The sequence below is a fragment of the Equus przewalskii genome, chromosome 12, assembly GCF_037783145.1.
Source record: "Equus przewalskii isolate Varuska chromosome 12, EquPr2, whole genome shotgun sequence".
NCBI lineage: Eukaryota > Metazoa > Chordata > Mammalia > Perissodactyla > Equidae > Equus > Equus przewalskii.
The window spans coordinates 38072866-38097120 of record NC_091842.1 but is presented as its reverse complement, the minus strand read 5'-3'; the positions used below and the strand labels follow the sequence as shown (position 1 = coordinate 38097120).

The window sequence follows — 24255 nt, the reverse complement described above, 5'->3', positions numbered from 1 at the left end:
GGGGAAGAGAGGCAGGAGAGAGCAAGGGGCTGGAGCAAGAAGGGGAAGATGTGGGATGCAGAGAACCCTGGGCGGGAGCAGATCCGTTTACTCACCCAGCAAATGTTGCTTGGGCACCTACTATATGCCGCCCACTGTGAGGGCTTTTAAGGATAAAATCACGAACAAGGCAGAGGCAGTGGGGGAAGACGGGAAACAACTAAACAAGCAATGGTAACATGGTCTGAACGCTTGGCTGGGGAACGTAGGAGCCTGGTGCTGGCTCAGCCTGCCCTGGGCACTGGAAAAAACGCTTAAATGTCCAAAAAATACCTCCTGGTTCAACTTGCCACACAGACAAGGAGGGAGCCCCACAGTGATGCTAAGGGCATATCAGGGGCACATTCAGAGTGGTCAACCCATCACCCCAAAATATTTGCCCAGCTGCACTGCTGCTGTGCTGAGCGCCTGCAGTGGTCCTCCAGCTGGTCCAGCCCTGCATGCCTGGTCCCCGCACCCACCACACTGCTCTCCTCTCACCCCGCAGGCTTCTTCCTGCCTCCCTCCCAGCCTCTGGGCTGTTGCATGTGCTATTTCCTCTGCCTGAATGCCCTTCACTTGGGTGAGAACTACTCATCTTGCAGTTTCCATTCGGGGGTCACCTCCTCTGCTCCTTTCCCGGCCCTAGACCTGCTGAGGCTCTTCTCTTTGGTTCGCACGCACCCACCACTCTCCCGCAGCCTTTGCCTCGCTGACCACGTCAATCAGTCAGTGCCTTCCCGCACCAGGCCCTGAGCTCCACATGGCGGACACAATGCCTGTTATGGTCACTGGTACAACCCGCTCCTGCATCGCCGTCCCAGGCTCGTAGCGATGCTCCATCAACGTTCTTAATAGGGAAGCACAGCTTTGAAAGACGATGCCTTTGCATTCAGCGTGTCATCCTCCAGGCCAAATTCTCGATGCGTTTTGAGCAGCCTCAGTTTGCCGGCCACTTCCAAATCATTCAAGATGCAGAATAATACCAAAGGCCAGGGGGTGCATGCGTCTTTGCAGGGCGTTGGAGAAGCGGACGTCCATCTGTCCCTTCTCTCCTCCCTCCCTGGGGCGGGGAGACCATCGGGGTACAACCCCGGGGGCAGGGATTTGCCAGCGCGGGCGCTGCCCGGGGCAGGTGAGACCCGCGCAGGCCTTTCACGCGTGCCCGCGGTGCGCGCGAGCAGCCAGCAGGGGGCGGCAGAGAGACAGGAGTGGTCCACGGAGGACCAGCTCCGCGCCGAGCCGCGCGAACCCACCAAGCCCGCGCTCAGAAGCCGGATCTCCCACCGACAGGCCGCTGGGTTCCGGAGGCTGCTGGGTCCTTCCTCTCCCCCGCGTGCAGGCAGAGCCCCTCGAGCCATGGCCAGCCCTTCCGGCAGCTCCGAAGACACGGGCAAGCTCAGAGGCAGGGATGGCCGGCAGAGGCGGGAGGAGGAGGACGCCCCTCCGGAGGAGAAGAGGTTGAGGCTGGGGCTGGAAGGAGGAAGCGCAGCGAAGGAGGAGGCAGAAGACGCGCCACGTCTGGGCAGGGAAGAGACCGGCACCCAGACAGGTGGCGAAGGCAGAGGTGTAAGTGAGCTGGGGCGCGAGGCACGGGGGCTGGGGGTGGGCAAAGATGCTCCCCGCCGGCTGTCGGGTCCAAGTTGATAATTGGGCAGCAACTCCTGCGGGCCGGCGCGGTGTGACGGCTTGTGGGAACCTCCCGAGAAACTAGATGCTCGGTTGTTGCTGGCAACCCCCTTCTTGTTTATGTAGCATCGACTTGCTGATTCTCCCGCGACACCCGCTGGCTGGGAGACCCGTGGGCTCTGTGGCTGCCCGAAAGAGGGACGGGGAGCTCTGTGTCCTGGGGGACCCCGGAAGGGAGAGGAGGTGGGGTTGCTCTGAGCAGCCCTCCCCCTGGGGGCAGTGCGGTTTTTACGTGTCTCTCTGGGACTTTGCTGGTTGTGTGTGCCTCTCCCCAGGTAAGGGGCTGGGGTGGCATGTGCCCGGGCACAGGGTCTGCCAAGTCTGCCCTGACAGCATGGGGGCTGGCAGCAGCTCACCAAGCCCCTCGCTGCCCCACATCTTCCTGTCATTGATCCCCTTGTTGCTGGGCAGTGAGAGTTGAGAGAGACGGCAGGTGGCTTCCACCCCCAAAGTCACTCTCCTCTCCCCATCCCTTCAGAGAGGGACAGTGAGGCAAAGTTCTGTGCACCCCCTGGGGCGCCGCCCGGCTCCGGTCCCTGCCGGGTGAGGCCGTGTGTTTGGGTGATTTGCGGCATATGTGTGTGGGTACATGAGTCACCAGGTGTGCGTGAGATGGGGCTGTGTGGCCAGGTTGACCTCCTGGCCCCTGCTTTCTGCTTCTTCTCCCAAATCTTCCAGCTGTGACCTGGCTGACCTTCCCTTTGGGGAGCACGAGTGTCTGGCGGACAGATGAGGCTGGCTGGACAGCTGTCCCCATGGCGAGGGCTGCCACCTTGAGAGTTTTTAAATGAATAATGGGGTTGACCTTTTTGTTTCTTCCAAATGTTTTCACTCTTGACCGTTTGCTTGGCTGAGCCTGTCTTAAGAATTTGATTAGTGGCCAGTGAGCCCCATGAGGGAGAGTCCCCCTTCTTTCTGTCACATCCACGTAGGCAGCACGGCCCCCCTCCCTCCTGTTTGCTGGGCTGCATTGAAGCCCAGCTGGCCGGGCGTGGGGCTGCTCCCCGGTGCTGCTTCAGAGCCCTCGCCTTGCCATGGGCGTCATTGTGTTCAGACCCGGGGCCACCTGGACACCCAGAGCTGGTGAATTTCCCTCTGAGATCCCAGGAGAAGGCTACCACCTAAAGAAGAGTTACTGGGACACATCCTGACAAGGATGAGAAGGCAGTAGTGTTGCTGTGTGGTGAGGGGAAAGGGTCTGGTCTGGAACACACTCTCGGGGCAGTGCCATGCTGGGAAACTTTTCCTGTTAGAAGCCCCTCCCTCTTCCTGTCACCTCCCTCTTTTACATGGATCTTTGCCAAAGACCAAGACCCTAGAAGGAGTGAAGTGGCCAACTGCAGTGGCGTAGGAAGGTGAGTTTGGAGCCAGACTGCTTGTGTTTGAATCCTGGCTCCGGCCCTCCTGAGCTGGGTGACCCGGGGCACGTTACTTAACCTCTCTGAGACTTAATGTTCTCCTTGGCAAGATGAATACATTAGCAGGCCCCATTTCGCGGGGTTATTATTACTGAGATTGAGTAAAGTTTATCCATGGAAAACACTCTGCACTGTGCATGGCCTGTAGTATGTGCTCAGTAAATGGGATTTAGGGTCGAAATTCGCTCCATGCAGCTTGCTTGCTGTGGTTTGGTTCTGGGGGTGCATCACAAGAGATTAGGGTCTCAGGCCGGAATCTCCATGTTAAATGCTTTCTGGGGGCCGAAGGAATTATGTGTAGATGATGAAATTTTTCAAAGGTAGAAATTCCATTGGTTCACAAAAGAAATGGTTTGAAGGATTATGTCGTCACTGGACAGAAAGCATCCTTGATTCCTGAGGCTGAATACAATCCTCTCCTGGGGCACCTGGATCTGCTGGGGGGCGGTGGCACCTCACAGAGAGGGTGTCTTGGTTTTCAAGTTTAAAGTTTGGCCACCGCCTGGGCTGCCCAGAATGCCCGTCACACAGATTTCTCCCCTTTTTTAGTTTTTATAGGAATATTCCCTTTAAAAAGCCAGGAAGCACTTTTAGGCTGGTGCCAGGAGCAGCAGCTACGTCTTTGAGGGACCACATCCAAACGGATCAAGAATAACAGAATGCTTTTTTCAAGAGATTTTGTCTGTGTAGACCATTAGCTTGGCTGAAATGTCAAAAACATCCTTGTTCTTTAATAGCAGATTATTTTTAGATGCAGATCATTTTGGGCTTTCCTCTGCAGAAGCTGCATGGGTGACACCTCTCCATTCATGTCCTCTCCAGACGTTTTTCGGGATAAAATAGCCTTTCTCATCACTGGGTCCGGTGCTCAGGATGGCTGAGGTTTATGTGTGCCTGCCTTTCCCTCAGAGTGGCTCCCAGGCTCCCATCTTGGCTTTAAGGAGGGGGTCACTTCCTCTGGTGGTTGCTGGAGGATGCTTTTAGGAGGTAAACTCAGTGCCCAGTCCTGCTGGAGGTGTGGCAGAGGAAGGGGTGTGCCTGGTGGAGGCTGCCCCCCCCCCCCCCAGGGATGAGAACTTTCACAGACTACTTTTGCCCCCTCCAGGACCAGGGATGCTCAGAAGGGATCGAAGAACGGGTCCTCCCAGAGCCTCTCTTGGTTCCCTTACAGTGACCCCAGGGTGAGTCTGACCCACCGCTCTTCCTGGAGGAAGAAAAACATCTCTCCTAGGTAACTGGTTATCAACATCAGCCGTTTGTTCTGCTTTTCCCAAGATCAGGCAGCTTGGCATAGATTTCTGGGCTGTTCCGAGCAGAACGGAGCATGCAAGGGGGACAACTCGTCAGAATCCTTGAAATCCCCTGAGGGAGACTCTCCACTCAAGAGTCCCGGTGTTGAGACAAGAGCAGGAAGGCTATTGTCAGCATGGGGCTCCCTGTAGGGTGAATCCACACTGCAGGTCTTTCCCTTCTCGTTGCTGATGGTCTGCACCTGGCTGTAGCTTGGGCACTGTCAACATTTGGGGCCAGATCATTCTCTGTTGTAGGGGCTGTCCTGTGCACTGTCGGATGCTTCTCAGCATCCTTGGCCTCTAGCTACCAGATGCTGGTAGCACTGCCTTCCCACCCCAAGTGTGTTAACCCCAACCTTGCCAATTGCCTGGGACTGGGTGAGGAGGCAGGTGAAATCGCCTGGGCAGAGAACCACTGGTTTACACTTGCAAAAATGTTTCAGAGTGTGGCTGTTGGGTTTGGGTTGTTGCCGTACCACTTATGAGCTATGTGGCCTTGGGAAAATTTACACAACCTCCATGGGCCTCAGTTTCCTCATCTATAAAATGGAGATAATGAAATACAATCTCCAGGGAGGGTTCTGTGGGAGTTCCATAAAATTACAAGATAATAAATGGAAAATGCTTGGCGTAGCATTTAGACAGAAAAAAAGCACAAACTAAATGGTCAGTGCCGTTTTCAATTACCTGGGTGAATCAGACTCCGCCCTCCATCCCGGTGTCCAAGGTGAGATCTCATCCATCAGACTGGACTCGGGGAGCATCTTGGCTTTCTGCTTGAAACTCACTGGTTTCCCCTCAATTTCTCCCTTGGTTCTCCAAGTCCGGGATTCCAGGAGGCAGGGGTGTGGGGAGGCAGGGCAGGTGGCGCTTGAGGTTCACTCCCACACTTGCCGAGACAGGGCATTTGGACCAACATCGGGGTGTCTGGATTCCTGTTTGAGCACGGCTGGACTCCGCTGGGTGGAAGCGCTCTCTGCCGAGATAGAGATATTTCCCTGGCAACGATCTCTCAAGCTGACATGAAGACATGGCCGCCCACCGGAACGCGGCGTGTCTGCCTGGGCTCTCCTGTAATTTGTGAGGCGAGCTTCTGAGGAATGCAGTGCGTAAGGAGGAAACGGTAGGAGGTCCCTTCATCCTCCAAAGGCCAAAGGTGGGGCGCAGGTTGGTGGAGGATCTTCCGGGGAGGAAAGAGGCGTGGAGGGCATCCCTTCAGGGAGAACAGAGAGGCCCAGGGCACGTGCTGGACCGTTCCCACTCCCCCGGGAGGCCAGCGCCTCTATGCCTGCGGTGGTTTTGGAGTGTGAGCTGTGCTGCCCTTGGCTTTAGTCATTTCAGAAATATTTAACTCCAGAGCTTGATTTGGGCTTCTCAGCTGGAAAGACCCGGACTGCAGACCAACGTCCTCCTAATTCTTTTAATTTCAGTGAAACAGTAATCGCCTCTTTGTGTCCTCTGGAGCTTGACTTGGAGCTCACGGAGCAGGAGGGAGACCAATGTAGGGGCTGGGGCAGGGGACTCTGCCGGGGTGCTGGTGGCTTGGAGGATGGTGTTGGCGGTGCTGGCGCCATTGTGTGCTTGAACTGAGGAAAACTTCTGAGATCCACTCGAAAGGCCTTAAGGATCTATTAGGTATGGGGAATGAGAAAGAGGCAGGATCACGTTGACTTCCAGAATGGCAGGGAAGACCACGAATTTGATCTTGGATGCTGGCTAGGTTGCTCTGAAACCCACGTGGCAATGGCCAACAGGATAGAGGGGTCTGGGGCTGGAGAGTCTGACCTGAGGGTCATCAGTGTAGATGGTAGTTGAGGCCATGGGAAGACCTGGGGTTGAATGGGGAGAGAGGGGAGTGCAAGAGAGGGGGCTTTGGTAGAAGCCTAGGGAAATCATAATGATGAGAGGAGAAGAATCCACAGGCGGGGTCAGGGGAGCTGCAGGCAGAGGACAGGGGGCTCCACCGATAGGACAGGGAGAAGGATGAGGGTCAGCTGTGTTGAAGAGAACCCATTGGATTTAATGTATCATGCTCATTGGCTGTTGCTGGAATTTTAATGGAGGCCTATTTGGGGGGTGGGTACAAAGATTCACTATAAGTCTGGGCACTCCAGCTCCCATCCAGGGTGTGGGCAATGAAACGCAGGATGCTCATGGTCTTGACTCTCTTGCAAAACTCTAGTTTGTGTGCCTCTGTGCTCGCCACAACACTTGACGGTCACTTTTCCACATTACCCTGGAACAGGACCCAGCCTTGGTGGAGAGCCCTGCCCTGGCTCTGTTCCTCAAGGTGGTGCCATTGGGAGACCCTGGCCTCTGTGTGCTGAGGGCCATTTGCCTTTCTCATACCTTCTCCTGGTATTTGAGCAGCTCCTATGTGCCAGGTGCTGGTCTACACCACAGGTCAGTCTCTGTCCTCCTGGACACCCTACTCCAGCGTAGAAGACAGACTCTAGTCCACGGCCAGCCCCCCGCCTGGGTTTGTAAATGAAGTTTTACGGGCACACAGCCACACCCACTCATGTACGTATTGTCTGTGGCTGCTTTCTGGCTACACAGTGAGAGCTGAGTCGTTGGGACAAAGACAGTATGGCCTGCAAAGCTGAAAATATTCCCCATGAGAGTCTCAGGTGGAGGGGCTTTGCGTCCCCCGTGGTGTCCCATGGGGGCGTGAGTACAGCTGCCCTTGAAATGCACGCAGCTCGGGGGCGGGGTTTCAGCAAGCGCACAGCTTGTGGGACTCCAGAGGGGAGGGCGAGAAGTCCCTTACGCTCGATTTTGTGGGTCATTGGTGTCTGGAGCAAGACTAGGATTCTGAGTTGTCTTTCCTCATCCCTGTGGCCGGGTCCCGGGCCAGCACCGCCCAGTTTTTGGATGGGGGAGAGAAAGGAAGGAGAGAATGGTGATTTGTTGTCCCCTTCCTAATGATCCCCCTAAGACGGGTCCTCAGCAAGTGTTTGGGGCCCCACTTTGCACAGTTGCCAAAATCCGGTCAGGTCAACCTTCTCGCTGCTCTGACTCAGGTACAGGGCCTCCAAATCATAAAAAGAGAAAGAAAAGAAAGATGGGTTTTGCCAGCACAGGAGCTCGGATTATGGAAATGAACATTCCCCCCGAAGTTTTCTAATGTCTGGGTGTGCACATGTAAGTGTCTGCCTCTAGAGCTCTTTCTAATAAGCAGATGGTGCATTTAATTTCCTTTTTTTGTTCTCTGAGCAACGCACAGCTGCCTGCACAGCCCTCCTTGCAGGCGACTGCACGTGGTGGTGACAGGACTTCTGACCATCGGCACCGATCCTGCGAGGCCGCCCAGAGCCCTGTATTCCTGGGGCTGCCCTCGGAGGAGCTGGCCTTCCCCCTCTTTTCAGCCCCAGCGGGAAGTTGTCAGGTTACTCGCGGCTCACAGCCTCCTGCCTTTGCTTCTCCAAAGAGTCTGGGCTGCAGCTGACCCCTCTGGACCTCACCAGCTGGGGAGCGGGGGTTCTGGGTGGGCTGAGGGGCTGAGTGCAGCCCCAGAAGGGGAGGGGGGCCTGGGAGATGCTGTGGGGAGGCTCCCAAAGGATGGTAGAGCCAAAGAGGAAGAGAGGAGGGCTGACGCGAGGAGCAGGCACAAAGGAGCAAGCTCGCGCTGCCGAAGAACGAGCAGAGCCGATGCCTTCAGCGTGCCCCAGGTGTGGCTGGGCTTTATGAATCCTGCTTGTTTTCCTTTTCCCTGGCTCCTCTCGCCGTGTTCCAGGGTGTCATAGAAACAGGCTCACGGGGGCTCTGTGCAGCTCTGGGTTCTGGTGGTCTCTAGGGAACGGAGGGGCTGCCTGGTGAGTTTCCTTGGCTCTGTGCCCCCTCCTGTCCAGTCCTTCTGCCTGACTGTGGGGGACCCGCCTTGCCCGTCCTGGAGAAACCTGGGCAGGGCTCAAGGCTCTGCTCTGGGGCTTGTGTCTCGTGTCTCTGGATAAGGAAGACTTATGCCTCGGAAAGCTGCTGGCTTACGTTGGAAGGCGTGTGGCGTCCAGGAGGGGAACTCCACTGCCCTCTTCATTTTTCTTTCGGATTCTGTGTTCTGTGTGGTCCTGATGGAGTTGTAAGTCCTGGCCTCTGGGAACCGGGCTGGATGAGAGAGTCTTCATGGTCTGAGGATAATTTCTTGGCTTTTGTTCCTCTTCTTAGAAATACAAATGATCATTTGCTTATTATAAAGACTTTCAACAGCAACACTATATATAAAACAAAAAGCAAAACAGCTTCTTTATTGGTGTCTCTTCAATCTTGCTTCTCAGAGGTGACCGGGACAGGCCGAGGTGTGTCCTTCCCCATCTTTCTCTGTGTGTATGCAAACGCATATATTTGCACAGAAATAGCTTAACTTTAATCTTCTTTTTAAAGTAAAAATGGGATAATGCTATGCTTATTATTTGGAAAAGCTTCCTTTTCACTCAACGATGTCTCTTTGACATCATCTCACCTGGAACCCGGGCTCCACCTTTATCTCAAGGCCGTTATTCAGCCGAATGGATGCGCTGCTCGTTATTTGGCCAGCCCTACATTGATAGGTCTTTGAATGGTTTCTGCTTCTTCCCGGTTGCAAAGGGTCTTGTGACAACTATCCTGGCACACATCGCTTGGTGCTCTGTGCCTGTGTTTCTGTAAGACATTCCTAAGAGTAGGATATGGAGGTCAGGGGTGGTCTGTGCTGAATTTGCATCCTGGTTAAATATCTCCCGCCCCCTCCCCCACCCCCCACAATGCCCCAAGGCTGTACCTGGTACCACCCTCTACAGGGCTTACCCTGTGAAGCCTAAAGGACACTGGTGAGAATGGCACTGGCCGCCCCACTTTTGCCTACATCTGCTGGTACAGCTGCAAATCCCCCGCCCCTATTGCCCTGGAACTATAATCTGCATCTTGTCACAACTAGTGGCAATTTTTCCTTTTCTGCAGAAATAACTCCTCAGTCAAGGTTTGAGAAATATCGCCTGCATGCCTGCACTTTTCTGCATGACTCCACAGCTGGCGCCCCTGGGGCCCAGCCACCCCCAGCAAGAACTCAGGATTCCCAGCTCCGGCAGGCAGCCTCACCCTGGAGGGAAAGTCCGCTTTCCCCGGGCCTTCTTGGTGTTGTTACTGCAAGTTCTGGGGTTGGCGTTTGCCTCCTTTAGGACTTGCCACCTGCTACCTGTGTGTCCTTGAGCAGCCCGCTCCAGCTGTGGGGCCTCAGTTTCCTCTAAGGTGAAATGGGGCTGCTAGAATAAGAACAGCTGCCTCCTTGGGCCGCTGGGAGGAGGCAGTGAAGTAACCAGCCCTGCCACGGGGCTCGGCTTTTGTGCACATCCCGCGAGTGCTGGGCAGGCCGTTGCTGAGTTTTCGGCTGCTGGACTGCGGCTTTCCCAGCGGCTGTGTCTTCAGCGCCAGACCCTGAAGAGCTGCTCGATAAATGCTCAGGGAGTGACTGAGCGACAGGGTCTGTGACTGGAGCAGACGAAAGGAAACAGGGCTCCCAGTGGGTCCGCAGCCAGTGGGCTCCAAGAGGAACCTGCAGCCTTGGAGGCCCTGTCCCCTGCCCGTACCTGCCAAGGCTCAGGCGGCTCTGCCCCGTCTTCCAGGCCAGAGAGCAGGAGCGGGGCCTGGGCAGGTGCTGGCCAGTGTCCTGCTCCTTCAGTCACCTCCCGTCCCAGCCTGGCCTGGAAACTCAGTGGCCCCAAGGTGGTGGGGACTCTGCTTGTTCTGACCCTCATTTTGGCCCTTGCTTTGGACTCTGCAAGGCGGGTGGGTTTGTATGTGTGCGTGTGCATGTGCGTGTGCGTCTTCTTGTGCATGTGTGACCCTCTCGCTGAGTTTCCAGGTCCTAGGTTGTGTTGGTGTGGATCTAGGGTTGCCAGATCAAATGCACGAGTTCCAATTAAACTTAACTCTAAGATTAACCAATTTCTTTTAGTTTAAGTATATCCCCATGCCGTGGTTGGGAGCTATGGACGCTAAAAATGCTTCGTTGTTTATCTGAAAGTCAAGTTTAACTGGCGTCCAGTGTTTTCACTGGCTACAAATGGCAGTCCTGTCTGGGGTTGTCGGCGTCTCTCCACAGGAGGGACTGGCCGTAGGTGCCAGGATGGGGATGGATCGCGAAGACCCTCCTGGCTACTTTCGTGGTCCGGAGGCCATGGGGTTGGAAGCTGCAGCCCCCAGGCCTGCGCGATGCTCCCCAGCACCTGCCTGCCCCTGCCACCTCCGTGGGGGCTGGTTTCCCTCCCGTCTCTCTCCAGACGCAGGGCGAGAGCTGCCCCACCCCCACACCCCAGCCTCCTTTGGAGCCCAGCCCCTCAGCCAGACAGACACAAACAGCACTGATGGCTGCAAAGCTTTCCCCAGCTCCCTCTGCAAGCGGCCTGCAGGTGAAGCAGGAGCCCTCGTCCTCACTGCCTCCCCTTCCGGGAGACCCGGCCAACCAGCCACAGCTTTGGAACCAAGCTGCTCCTTCCCCTGTCTCAGCTTCCCTGTGGTTCTTGATGTTTGTTTGGGATTTAATTCAACCCAGGCCCTGCCCAGGTATCACAAGCCCAAGGGTGCATTTGTGTTCAGCTGGCTGCGGGGCTGTAAGGAGGACATTGGACTTTGCCTCTGAGTCCATGGCAGCCCTTCCTGGGAAATACCACCAAGGCACCCTGTCTTGTGCTAGAAAAAGTACTGAACTCGATACAGACAGGGTCTCAGTTTCCCTGCATCTCCTCTTGAGGGGGTACTGTGATTGGCTGCATGTTCACTTGTTCTCTCTAGTCTCTTTCAAGCCCCTGAACTTGCTATGCTCTCTTCTACCACAGGGCCTTTGCACATACTTCCTGGAAAGCTCTTTCCCTCCTCTCTTCACCTGGTAAATGTCTCATCTGCCAGCTGAGTCACCACTGCCTCAGGGAAGCCTGGCCGCACTGATGCAGGCACAGCAACCTCTTGCTATCTGTTCTCATAGCACCAAGTGTCTCTCTGCTGTAGGTCTTAGCCCAGCTATAGCTACCTATTTCTCTGGGTGTGATTCTGTGATGAATATCTGCCCCCTTCTCACTATGCTGGCCGTGAGGGCGGAGGCTGTGCTTGTTCTTGATTCCCACTGGCCTCTGGTGTTTAGCACATGCTCAGATAGAATTTGATTAATGAATGAAGTGTACTCGTTTTACAGATGGGGAAACTGAGAATCAGGAAAATGACATAATTTGTCTGTTGTTGTACAGTCACTCAGAGGTGGGGCTGGATTTGAACCCACCTGGTTGGTCCCTGGGTGCACACTGTTAACCGCTTAACTATGGTAGCTTTCCAACAGTAGAAATGAGAGAGAGCACATAGGACACGTGCACCCAGACTCCCGGGAGTCGTCCAGAAGACGGTGTCAGGGACTTTCCTGCCTGTGGACTTCTTACTGTATTGCGTAGAATGTCCCATCTTTCTGAATGGCCCTTAGCAAAGCCCTTAGTAGTATTTTAAGCACAGTCATCAGTGTGGGAGGATGGATCTTTACAATTAAGAGAAAAAAGAGACTCTATTTCTTATTTAGCTTGTGGTCTGCCATGGCCCCCTGATCTTCTCTAGCTTCAGTCATGCAAGGTCCACACTGCCTCTCTTGCTAGCTGTTCAGTTTCTTTTCCCTCTTCAAGTTTGCTTAGAACTTGATCCCATCTCTACCCCATCCCTTACCCAGGTTGAGCTGGATTTTGTCAACAGCTGTTCCAGCCTTTGGTAAGGTCCAGATTGAAGGAAAGCCTTGAAAAAGAGGATGTGTGAAGAAAGATGCAGATACCTCATGGGTGGGTAGTCACTGGGGTCAATCCAAATGCTGGAAGAAGGCCTGCCCTGGAGGGCTGGGGGAGTCTCAGGGCTGAGGGTCAGGCCCCGGTGGAGGAAGGGGCTGAGCCTGCCGGGGTGAACTGCGAGTATTTGATAAAGTCCTCTTTCTCTTCCTGGTTGATGGGGACTTGATGAGGCTGCTTTATTTGATGGGAGGATTAAAGAACTCCTTGGTGGAACTTGCCCGGTACGACAGCAGGGTGACACAGCCTAGTTACTGATTATTGATTGCCCAGCTGTCATAGGCTCAACAACCTTCAGTTATAGCTGTAATTTGCATTAATTGTCAATGCAAGTTTTGACTTTCCTCGTCAATGAAGGGGGTGTTCAGAGAGCAGTGATGGAGGCTACCCAAAATGGTGGATATTTCATGGGCAAGCCTCTTTGCCCGCCCATTCACAGGTGAAGAGAACTCTTTTGGTTTTTTTAGAGGACCCTGAATAAATGACAAATAATGCTGCTCAAGTCCCTCCCTCTTCCCATCCATCCATCCACTCACCCACCCATCCACCCATCCATCCATCCATCCATCCACCCATCCATCCATCCATCCATGATCCATCTATCCATCCATCCATCCATCCACGATCCATCTATCCACCCATCCATCCACCCACCCACCCACCCATCCACCCATCCACCCATCCATCCATCCATCCACGATCCATCTATCCACCCATCCATCCATCCACCCATCCACCTATCCATCCACCCGTCCATCCATCCATTTGTCCGTCTGTCCATCTGCCCATACACACCTCCATCCACCTATCCACCCATCCATCCACCCACCCACCCACCCATCCACCCATCCATCCACCCACCCACCCACCCATCCACCCATCCATCCACCCATCCACCCATCCATCCATCCATCCATCCATCCATCCATCCACCCATCCATGCCTCCACTCATCCACACATCCATCCATCCACCATCCATCTGATCATCCATCTGCTTTGTATCTCCATTCATTTATTCAGCAAAGACTCATTAACCACCTGGTAGATTCTTGGAAGGCACCCCCTCTAATGGTTGAGAGCACAGGCTCTGAAATCTGGTTTCCTGGGCTCAAACTGAGTTTCACCACCTCCTAGCTAGTTCCTTGGGCAAGTTATCCAATCTCTCTGGGCCTCTATGTTCTTATCTAACAATTGGCTGTTAAGAGCTCCTACTATTGCAGATATAAAGAGGATTAAGTAAGATGCCACATAAAAAGCACATTGTCCACGCTCAACAGACGTTAGATTTTCCCATTTATTCTTACTCTTTGTAGGTGCTGCAGATAACATGGTGAGCATAGGGAAGACACACATTTGGACAAAGAGTGACATACAGGCTGATGAGTTCTGCATGAGGGGAAGGCCAGACGGTTATGGGGGGGGGGGCCTCACCCAATCTTGGCGGCTCAGAGAAATGTTCCCTGAGGAATCGCTGTCTTGGCAGAGGCTTGCGGGGTGGGTAGCAGTTGGCATCTCACCTGAAGATTCCAAACAGCGTGTAGCCGAGTGACCAGGACCTTGCAGGGTTGCGTTCTGGTCCCCCCTGGAAGAGTTGAGTGACCCAGCACTCCTGTCCCCTCCCCTGGAAGCCTACCAGATCTGGGAGTGGCTTGGTGGGGGAGGAGCATGGCAATGACCATTGCTTCACCGTCATCACACTTCCAGTGGGTATCTGCCAGTCCTCTGCCTCAGTCTCCTGTCTGGGGAGGGGGTTAGGAATGCCAAGCCTGCTGCTCTCCCAGCACTGTCAGGAGGTAAGATTTGATGGCAAGCGAGGGCCCTTTGAACGTGAAAATGTTCTATTTGAATGCAAAATATTCTGTGACTGTGATATTTTCTATCCTGTAAAATCATTGTTGACCCTGAAACTGTCTTTTCAAAAAACGAACAGAGTTAACCCTTCCTCCGTATTCCACCGGGGGAGGGAATTTGTCAAAAAGATTGTTGTTGCTCTTATACGCACGGGGAGAACTAAGGAAGGTGCAGAGAGGGGACCAGGACCCAGGACTCCTGACTCCCTATCTGTAGGGTCTCAAATAGGGGAACCACTTCAGGTTCTTTCTATAGGGTTGCTCTGTAAGAAACAGCCCTCATCTAATATTCGCAGAGGGATCTTAGACAATATCCAAAAACAGAAGTGAATGTTGGGTGCATTCAGTCGTCTCTACAACCAGGACAGCTCCAGGGCTGAAGCAACTGGAAACATTTTGGGAGTCAGATTTGGGGTTGAATCCCAGATTTTGGTGGTTAAAAGCTGTGAGAACTTGGGCAGGTTTTCAACATCTCTGGGCTCCTGTGACCTGGGAAAATAGGATACATTGTGCTAAAACACGTGGGAGGACTCCCACCTGGCTCCATGGGAGGAGGGATGACCGGCGGGGCAGGATTCCAGTCTCCCAGGCGCCTGGTTCTGATACCAACAAAGCCCACGGTCATTTTCACAAACGCTTTCCTTGTAGGGTTATTCTCAGGGTCAGGGGTCATGCACGCGGGATGTCATCACAGTGTCTGGCACCGTAGTCACCATTTATGGGTTTGTTTTAGTGCATCCATTGGTGTTTTCCATTGTTCTGTATTTCCCCAATCCTTAGGAGCATCAGAATCACTTTGGGAGGGCGTTTATTAAATATGCCAATTCCTGGGGCTCACTTCCTGAAATTCTGATGCTTAAAGGCTCAGCTGGGACCAATGTTTGCTGAAACTCCCAGGTGAGCCTCATGGAGCCAGCCTGGCTCTGGCTCGGGGACCCGGTTTGGGAGCCAGTCCTTGGTGCTACTTTGCTTAAACGTCAAGTTTGGCTCTTCTCCATCTCATATTGTCGTCGCTTGTGTTCGGGTCCATTTCTTCCTCCTGGGCTGTCAGATCCTGGATGTCAGGGTCATCTCTGGCTTGAGTTTGCATCAGCGAACCAGGTTTCCATAGGTGCTCAGTGGAATGACATTGCTTGCTCAGTGGGGTCAGGCTCCAGGGAGGCGTGTGTGTGTGTGTGTGTGTGTATGTACGGGACGTGAATCTTTGTTAAAAGAATCTGTTTGTCCTTCGTCTGTATTTGCTCTGCGTCAACGTGATTTACTATAATGGAAGCCAGTGCAGCTTAAGCAGAGGCTTTGCCCTGAGATGCAGCGAGGTTATGGATGCACAGAGCTGCCCAGCACCTTCCTGGGAAATGCTTCAGTGTCATCCTCGGCTAATTGAACACAAGTTTCCACTTGCATCTAACACCTCCGTGGAGGCCATCGTGGTTTCTCCTGCAGAGTGGGCACTACTGGAGTGCCCACGTGTATGTGAGTAATTGGCATGGAGGGGCTTCATCCGCTGAACGAAAACCATGGGATACTGAAGCTGGTGGAACAGGCGTCACCATTGGTTACCACGTGTGAGATGGGGAGTTGGTATCCCAGAGAGGGCCTCCTTTTAGGTCCTTGACCTTGATCAAATCAATCAAACGGTTTGATTGATTCCTCATATACACGTAATCAGTACCATGATTGGTACTGATTGGGTGATACCTCAGTTGCTCTCTGTGCAAGGCAGAAAAATAAATTGTAGAGCCAACTTCCTTGAGGGTCCTTTCTTTAGCACCAGGGCTTCTCAAAATGCTGCCCTTAGAATCCCTGTAAGAGAAGCATCTGAGGTGCTTTCTAGACATGCAGATTCCAAGGTCCCACCCTTCTGAATCAGAATCTCTGGGGCTGGGGCCACAAAATGAACTGATGACTCAAGAAGTTTGTAATCAAGTGGGGAGATTAGATGAGTATGTGAATAAGTATGATACAAAGTGGATTGAAAAACACAATACCTTGATTATTTTTAATGAAATGTGTGCTTCAAAAGAAATTCAAGGAATACAGAAAAGTACAAGAAAGAAAGAAAAATCACCTCAAATCTCACCACCCCAAGAAATAAACCTCCTTAATATTAAGTGAACATCATCCCGGACTAAGCCTGTATACAGATAGAAGGATGCTGGAGAGGTGGACAGGTAATTCTGAGCAGACAAAATGGGATTTTTGAAAACAAAAAGTGCCAAACTTAATGTTACATGAATTTAACTGAAGAAAAAGAAACTGGAGGAACTGGAGATGACTGTGGGGTCCAGGCTGGTGAGGAAGGCAAAATAAGAAGGGGTCATGAGGTTGTGAAGAGCAGGTTTAGGAAGGATATGAGGGGCCAGGAGACGCAGAAGGTAGGAGAAGGGAGCTGGAGTGGGAATTTTAGATCTTGAGACCAGACGGCTTTACAGTGATGATGATCAAAGAGAAGTCATCAGAATGGAGCTATCAAGCCCCACTGCTTGAGGCTGGGATGTGAGATGCTCCCCGTGGACATCTGCTCATTGATGTGAGAATGCGAGCATCCTGGTCCTGCCAGATCATTCCTAAGGAGGACTCTGTGCCCATCACTGGGCTCAGAGCAGTGGTCCCCAAATGGTGTTCCTTGTACCATGACAGTTCTGTATAAAATATTTATGGGTCAAGGATGAAATGAAGAAAACTGAGAAAATGTCACAGAAATATGCCCTTTGGTGAAAGATTGCTGGTTGTCATTTCTGGGGGATTGTTCTTTATTCTGAAATGATGTCTATTCTATTAAATTTTATTTTGTATTTTCAGATTTTTTTCTTTTATGAAATGCTATGGGGTCAGAAATCTCTAATACTTGCTCATGTCGGATTCTCCTCTCCTTCTTGGCAATGGGAGGGTTACACCTGCCTCCTCCGTTTCCATGGCGGAGGGGATGTGACTAGTACTGGCCGGTGGGCTGGGGGCAGAAGTGCGGTGTGTGGCGTCTAGGCTGGAGCGTTTAATTCCTGGTGCACGGTCTTCCAGCACTGTCTTCCCTCTGCTGCCCTGACAAAGGATGGAACGTCCACCAGCTCGAGCCCCAGAGTAAGTTCAGTGTGGAAACAGAGCCCCCAGAGCCCCCTGCTCCTTGAGATGCAATGCACATGTAGCATAGGGAGAAACACAATTCCCGTTGTTTTAATTCCCCGAGACTTAGGGGTTGTTTGTTATTGCGGCAAAACCTAATCTAGCTTGACTGATTATGGCGTTTTTTGTTTGACTCCGTTCTGGTGGTAGGATCCCCTCCTGCTTCAGAGGGAGCTTCGTGCTGCTCTGGTATCTCAACCCTTTAGAGGTGTACTGTCCTCACCACATTAAATGCTTCTGTCCTAATCACGATGCTGCTGCTTCCTTGTCCCCCGAATCAAACGCCTCTATCACGCCAACACACCCAGTTAGATTTAGTGGGACGGATTCCCAATTGTCACTAAGGACATAATTAGATTATATATATATTTTTCCCAGTTCAACTAAAAGAAAATTGACAATAAAATGCTGATCAATATGGGCAGCTCAGGAAGTGCAGCCTGCTTCGAGAGGCAGAAGTGTTTGTTTTTTTTTAAATCTGTATTCTTGAGTAAAGAAAACAAATCCATCTCTCCTTCCTAGAGGGGGAAGACTGAGAGCTGGGCTTAGCAACAGCTGGACCGTCGGAGTCTGAGTTCAACACCCAGATGCCTCCCCCAACCCCGGGTGGAGGGCGTGTCCGGTCTTCAGGGGGCCGTGCTGCTGTGGTGAAGTCTGCTCTCTGTTGTTGGTGCTGTGCGTGTGTCTCCGGGTGTGTGTGTGTCTGTGGGTGGATGTCTGCACGTTAGTGACAGCGTGTACCTGTGTGGGCGTGTGCGACATTCCCATGTGAACCTCAGCTTTGCGGGAATCTCAGGGCCCTGAGCCCGGCGGATGCCGTTTTAAGAAAAATCACTCAAAAACGAGACAGAAAGAATTGAAATCAAATCCCAGCTCTGAAAGCACCAGGTTTGTGGGCGGCTCTGGATTTCCTTTGTTTTCGATTCTACCTGCCTCCAGATGACAGTTTCGCTTCCTATTAAAGGATCGCAATCAAAGAGTTAAAGCTGATCGTGAGCACAAGAGTCGATGCGGTATGATTCTCTTTACGTCAGGGTTTCTCAGCCGAGACACTATTGATGTTTTGGGTTGAACATGTCCCTTTGGTGGGGCTGCCCTGGGCATTGTGGGATGTCTGGCAGCATCCCTGGGTTGCACCCAGCAGCTGCCGGTAGCATCCCTCCCCCAAGGTGTGACAACCACACGTGTGTCCAGACATTGCCAAATGTTCCCGGGGGGCGAAATCGCCCCCAGTTGAGAACAATGCCCAGCACAAAGCACCAAATCAAAGGAAGGGAGTGGAGGCCGTTGGCGATCAGGGCTGAGCAGTGAGTGAAAGTGGGGTGGGTGCATCTGAGAGGGGGGCGTAATTCTCTGCTTCTGGATCTGGGTGTTGGTTATACGAGTATGTTCGGTTTGTAAAAAATTTAATGAGTTGCCTCTTCTATGTGCACACTTCTATATGTATGTTATACTTCAACAGAGTATTTACAAAATCAGTCATGAGAGGAACGATTTGCAGAATCAAATGATTGGCAGGAAGGCTGATCGCCTTAATTTGAGCTGCTCTCCAACCAACATGAGGGGCCACCAAGGTGAGCCTTTCAGGCTGTCGGCCCTGGGGAGGGGTGTGTGCGCACTTGCATGTGCACACGTAACAGGGTTTGCTGGTTACACAGAAGGATGAGCCTTCTCCCGAGGGAAGGAGCAGTGACACAAGTAGAATACCAAAGTTTTGAGCTTTCTGAATGGATTTGCTAAAATCTTGTACACGACTCATGCTCCCAGCACACAACTGTGCCCATATAAACATGAGTTCTGCAACAGGGGCCACACATGGGGTTTGAGCTGAGATGGAGAAATCGTGGTGAAACTGAGGAATTTGGCCACAGTTTCTTGGGGATATCTACAGTTTCTGGGATTCTGACTGCACTTCTGGAATTCCCAGTTGCCATCTGCCTCTTGTTCATTCAACAAACGTGTGGAATCACTGTGTGCCTAGAACTTGCCAGGAGAGGAGGATAAAAAGATGATTGAGATGTGAAATCCATCCAAGGTGACTCCACCCTCACACAAATCAGATAAGAATCCGAGGTCTTGCTGGGCAAGCACCTTGATAGACCCCATCCTGCAGCCTATATGAGAATAAAGGACATCTTTTTTTTCATTACATAAGAAAATGCATTGTGCTTCATATATACAAATGCGATTTGTGTTAACTCTGTAGTGTAACTGTGGCTATATTCTTAGCATTTTTTTTCTTTAGAGAGAGATTTGTTTCTCAACAAATCATCTCTAGAATCTGTTAGATTGGAAATTTACTTAGAACCAATAAAAAGTACAGGACAGTCAGGCCTTATGCAGGAGGTTCTAAAGTTAGCGGGTGAAGCAAAAAATTCAGTAGAGTCAAGATTACCCCTGAAAATTCCCTCCATCTTTCACAAAGTAGAGAAGTCAGACTCACCACCAGGTCCAACCCAGCATGTCTTCCTCCTGGGTTGGAACAGACGGTGTTTCCTTTGGTGAGCAGCAGATGAAGTCATTGAGGGACCACATTTTATGCATAATTGTGTCTTCAACCCCAGAATCCTTCATCAAGATGAGATGCTTTCACTGGAAAAGGCAAATAGCAGCTGAACTCCTGCTGTGAAGGTGGTGTTTGCACCTCCCATTTCTCTCTCTCTTTCCTTCTCTTTGTTCTTGCCAAGCACCAAGAGTTCATTTTCCACAGATTAGAAGAGCCCAGGCTGGTCTACAGCTATGAGTGGAATTCCTGGGTCATATGACAGCTCTGTATTTAATTGTTTGAAGAACTGCCACACTGTTTTGCAAAATGGCTGCCCCCGTTTGACCCAGCAGTGTATGAAGGTTCCAGGTCTCCACATCCTCACCAATGCTTGCTATTGTCTGTCTTTTTGATTCTGGCCATGCTAGTGGGTGTGAAGTGGTATCTCATTGTGGTTTTGATTTGCATTTCTCCAATGGCTAATGATGTCGAGCATCTTTTCGGGTGCTTATTGGCCATTTGTCTATCTTCCTTGGGGAATTGTCTATTCAGAAAAGAAGACATTGGTCCACGTAAAAACTTATATATGAATGTTTAAAGTAGCATCATTCATAATAGCCAAAAGGTGGAAATAACCTAAATACCCATCTCCAGATGAATAGATAGACAAAATGTGGTATATCCACAGAGTGGCTATAAAAAGGAGTGAAGTTCTGTTACCTGCTGTAACATGGATGAACCTTGAAAACATGATGCTAAGTAAAAGAAGCTAGACACAAGAAGTCATGTACTATATGATTTAATTTATATAAAAGTCCATAAAGGGACATCTACAGAGATAGAAAATAGATTGGTGGTTGCCTAGGGCTGGTAGGAGGATGGAGGTGATAACTAAAGGGTATAGGGTTTCTATTTGAGGTGATGAAATGTTTTAAAATTGACTGTGGTAATGGTTGCACATATCTGTGAGTATATTAAAAACCGTTGAGATGTTAAAACAAAGAGCCCAAGTTGCAATTCTGTTGATTATCTGATGGACTTTAAAAATACAGATTCCTGAGCCTACCTCCAGTGACTCTGACTCAGTAGGTCGTGGGTAGGGCTTGAGTGTCCGCAAGGGGTTCTGCTGCTCCTCCTGGTTTGGGGCCCTTTGTGTCCATAGGGCACCCTCTGTCCTCTGAAGTCTAGAGGTCATGGTGATGATGGCCCATGTTTGGGAGAGCTCACCAAGTTCTTGGTACTGTGCTGAATACCTTTACTCTCATCATCCCTTACTCTCAAGGTAACTTTCTTATGGGGTGGATAATATGACCTCTGCTACAGAGATGAGGAACTGGAGTTTTAGAGGAATTTAAGGAACTTCTTCAAAGCCCCAGTAGGAAGTGGTGGAGCTGGGAGATGCACTGGGGGCCACTTCTTGGGAGCCAATGCTCTCAAGCCCACAAATTCCATGGTCCATGGATGTCTGAAGCCCTGCCTGAGATTTCTGCTGAGACTGAGGTGGGGGCTCGACGTCTCAGGACCACCCTGGTCTCCTGGGCACTCGAGTCCACGTCTGCCGCCTCTGTCCTCTACTTTTCTGCCAGAAACTTGGTCCCTGCTTTGATTTCTACAAGCATAAGCCATGCACTCCAAGCACTAATGGTTTTGTTGACTTGTTGAGATTTGGGACCTTGGAGAGGGTCACATCACTCTCTGCTTGTTCTTGGCCAACTCAGTGACTTCTCTCATGTTGCTTCATCCATTCGGTTTCCTACTACCTCCTCCCTCCTGGATGGCTCTGGGAACTCTGAGTTTTTGTCCCTTTGTTTTGCAGAGCACCTTCGCTCTTCTCTGCAACTAATCCCCAAAGTATATAGCTGAGCCCAGGTCAATGCTTGACACGCAAAAGATTCCACAGATGGGATCCAAATGGAAAGTGGTGGTAGTTACAGATTGATGTGGATGCCACTTTGTTTTTCCCTATAAAATATACTACTTAACCAGCAAACTCTTGGCCCCTGGTTGCAATCCTTGGCTGGCGACGGTGGGGTGGATGCTACTCCTTTGTAAACAGGGGAGGAACACTGTGCAGTTAAAGAAAGAGAAACCGGCTCCCTTCAAGAGGCAGAGGAAGGCTTCCCGAGCTGATGCCAGCTTGTTTTCAGGCAAAATGGCTGTTATATTAAAATTGCCCGAACTTGGGCTGGTGCCCTGTGTGTTCAGAGCTCAAAGCCATGATTACTTGAATTATTTTTTTCTTGTTGTTGGTTGGTTTTCCATCCTGCTGCCTGGCAGCTTCAACTTCAGGAGTTCAGTTCAACAGACACCAGCAGCACCTACTATGTGCTGGCCTTAATAGCACCTACTATGCGCCAGGCACTGGGGATACAGTGTTGAACAAAATAAACACAGAGCCATTTGAACAAGAGAATGTAGTTCCCACTCTCAGCCCCTCTGAAAGAGAGACCACCATTGGGCTTCTGAAGATCTCAGGCACCCCTGCATCGTCTCCCTGAAGAGGGAGGGTGAAGAGCTTTGGTGTCTGGGGCCCGTGGAGGAGGATTTACGTGGGTCATCGCCAAGGTTTGGAGTGATGGGGAGGAGCTGGCTTTAGTGTTTAGAGGTGAGAAAGCGGGAGTGGCTTGATCTTAGGGGAAGCTGAGATTAAGAGAAGGCTTTTTGGAGTTTCCGTATGTACTGGAGACCTATACGAGGGTCCCTGTGGCTGAGCCTCTGGTCAGTGGAGTGACCATATGAGGATCTTCTTATAGCAGATGGCCCCGAAAGGTTAACAGATTGGGAGCAGCTGCAGTGATGGTGACCTCCAGGGACCTAGTTCCTTCTTGGCTTTCCAAACAATGTGTAAGCCCAGAGGTCTTATGTAAACTCATGGAGAAGGGAAGGAAGCTCCGAGAATGACAAGAGTGAGTTCCCCACCTGCCAGGCCTCCCGGGACTCAGAGCAGATTTAACCAGAGTTACAGAAATAGGAGTGTGACATTTCTTACACCCGGACGTGGTGGAGCAAAATGTATTCCCTCTGGTTTGGAGGGAATGAGAACACTGCAGACACGACTCCAAGTTTCCATTCTTAAACCCCATGTCTAGAAACGCCGATTCTGCCGGGTCCACAGACCAAAGCTCCATAAACACATCCGTTGCTGCATCTCTCTTGCCTGGCACTCTCCCCAGCTTTCCCTCTTTGGCCCATAGAGGAGGGAAGTTCCAGCATGACTTCTCTCCCCTCAGGCATGAGCTGGGATGGGAGCGTCCATGTTTCTCTCTGCCCCTTTTGTGTGAGGACAAGATGATGTGGTTGGGGAGACTGAGCATACGCTGACTCTAACCAGCCAAGTTCACATACTAGTGAATGGGTTGCTTTACCTAAACTATGGCAGCAGGGTCCACCTTCTTGGTCCCTTGCACAGGCTCCAGGCTTTTTGGGGCAAGTAGTACAGGCAAGACCTGCCTCTAGTAGGGCCAGCCAGCAAGTGACTGCCCATCTTGAACAGTGAGGGTTTATCGTCTCACATACAAACACCAGAGATAGCCAATTCCAGGGTTTGCTAAATGCATAGCTTGAGATGACGATTTCTTGTTTGACTTTTCTATTGTGCTCTTGTCTTTCTCCTCGTGGAGCCTGCCACAATCCAAATATGAGGTCCTTACGTGACAACACCCAAAGGCAAGGAGGAAGGGGCACAGTGTCTCCCCCCACATTTATATACTTAAGTCTCTTCCAGCAAACCTCAGTGGACTTCCTGCATCTCAGCCGCATCTGCCCTGGGCTGATGGAGCCCTCAAGAGAGCAGTCAGGATGGAGTCTGTGGACGGGTCCTAAACCTATCACTGGCCAAGGGGCTTGATTAACATGATTAGTTTAGAATCTAAGCCTTAGACTAGAGAACGGCAAACTTTTTCTGTAAAAAATGGTACTATTTAAGGCTTTTTGGTAGAGACCCCTGTGTTGCAACTACTCATCTCTGCCATTGTAGCGTGAAAGCAGCCCCAGACACTGCGGAAGTGAGTGGGCGTGGCTTTGTTCCAATAAAACTTTATTGACAAAAACAGTCAGTGGGCCGGCTTGGCCGCTGGGCTGTGGTTTGCCAAACCCTGCTTAGACTAATCGTGATTTGTCCCCTGGGGCTGGGCCAACACTTCCAAGAAACAAGTCAGCCCAGGACCTGAGTAAAATGGGGGTTCTGTTAACAAGGAAGAAAGAAGGAATAGCCGGTTTCTGGGTAGGTAACTGATAGTGTCAGGGCCAAACCAGCTCTCCAGTCCACTTTGCTGTAAGTAAAGGCAATGGGAGGATCCCCATCCAGCTGTTTGTCTGTTCAAATTTGGTTAAAACCTGTAGAGAGAAGGGACAATGACCTTTGTCTCAGTTAGCTACTGCCACAAAAGTGCTGTGGAACAAGCCACCCCAAATCAGAAGCTTAATACAATAACACTCTGTTTTTATGGATCTGCAGGTCAGCTGAGGGTTGGTCAGTCTAGGCTCTAGGTACATCTGGGGGACACTGCTCTGCTTCTAGTGTGTCTTATCTTCTCCTGGGACAGCAGCCCCACCAAGGCGCATTCTCATGGTGATGGCAGAAGCATCAGAGTGCA

The 24255-nt window shown here is 51.5% G+C and overlaps 1 protein-coding gene across 1 annotated transcript in view; it reads left to right on the top strand.

Annotated features, from left to right (window-relative positions):
- Window positions 1-1244: 1244 nt before the first annotated feature.
- The window catches only part of RBFOX1 (RNA binding fox-1 homolog 1), a 1988870-nt gene continuing 1965859 nt past the window's right edge, over window positions 1245-24255 (top strand). Inside the window, exon 1 of the mRNA XM_070566823.1 lies at window positions 1245-1587. Coding sequence (XP_070422924.1) covers window positions 1378-1587 — 210 coding nt within the window. The 5' untranslated portion in view covers window positions 1245-1377. The remainder of the gene's footprint in view (window positions 1588-24255) is intronic.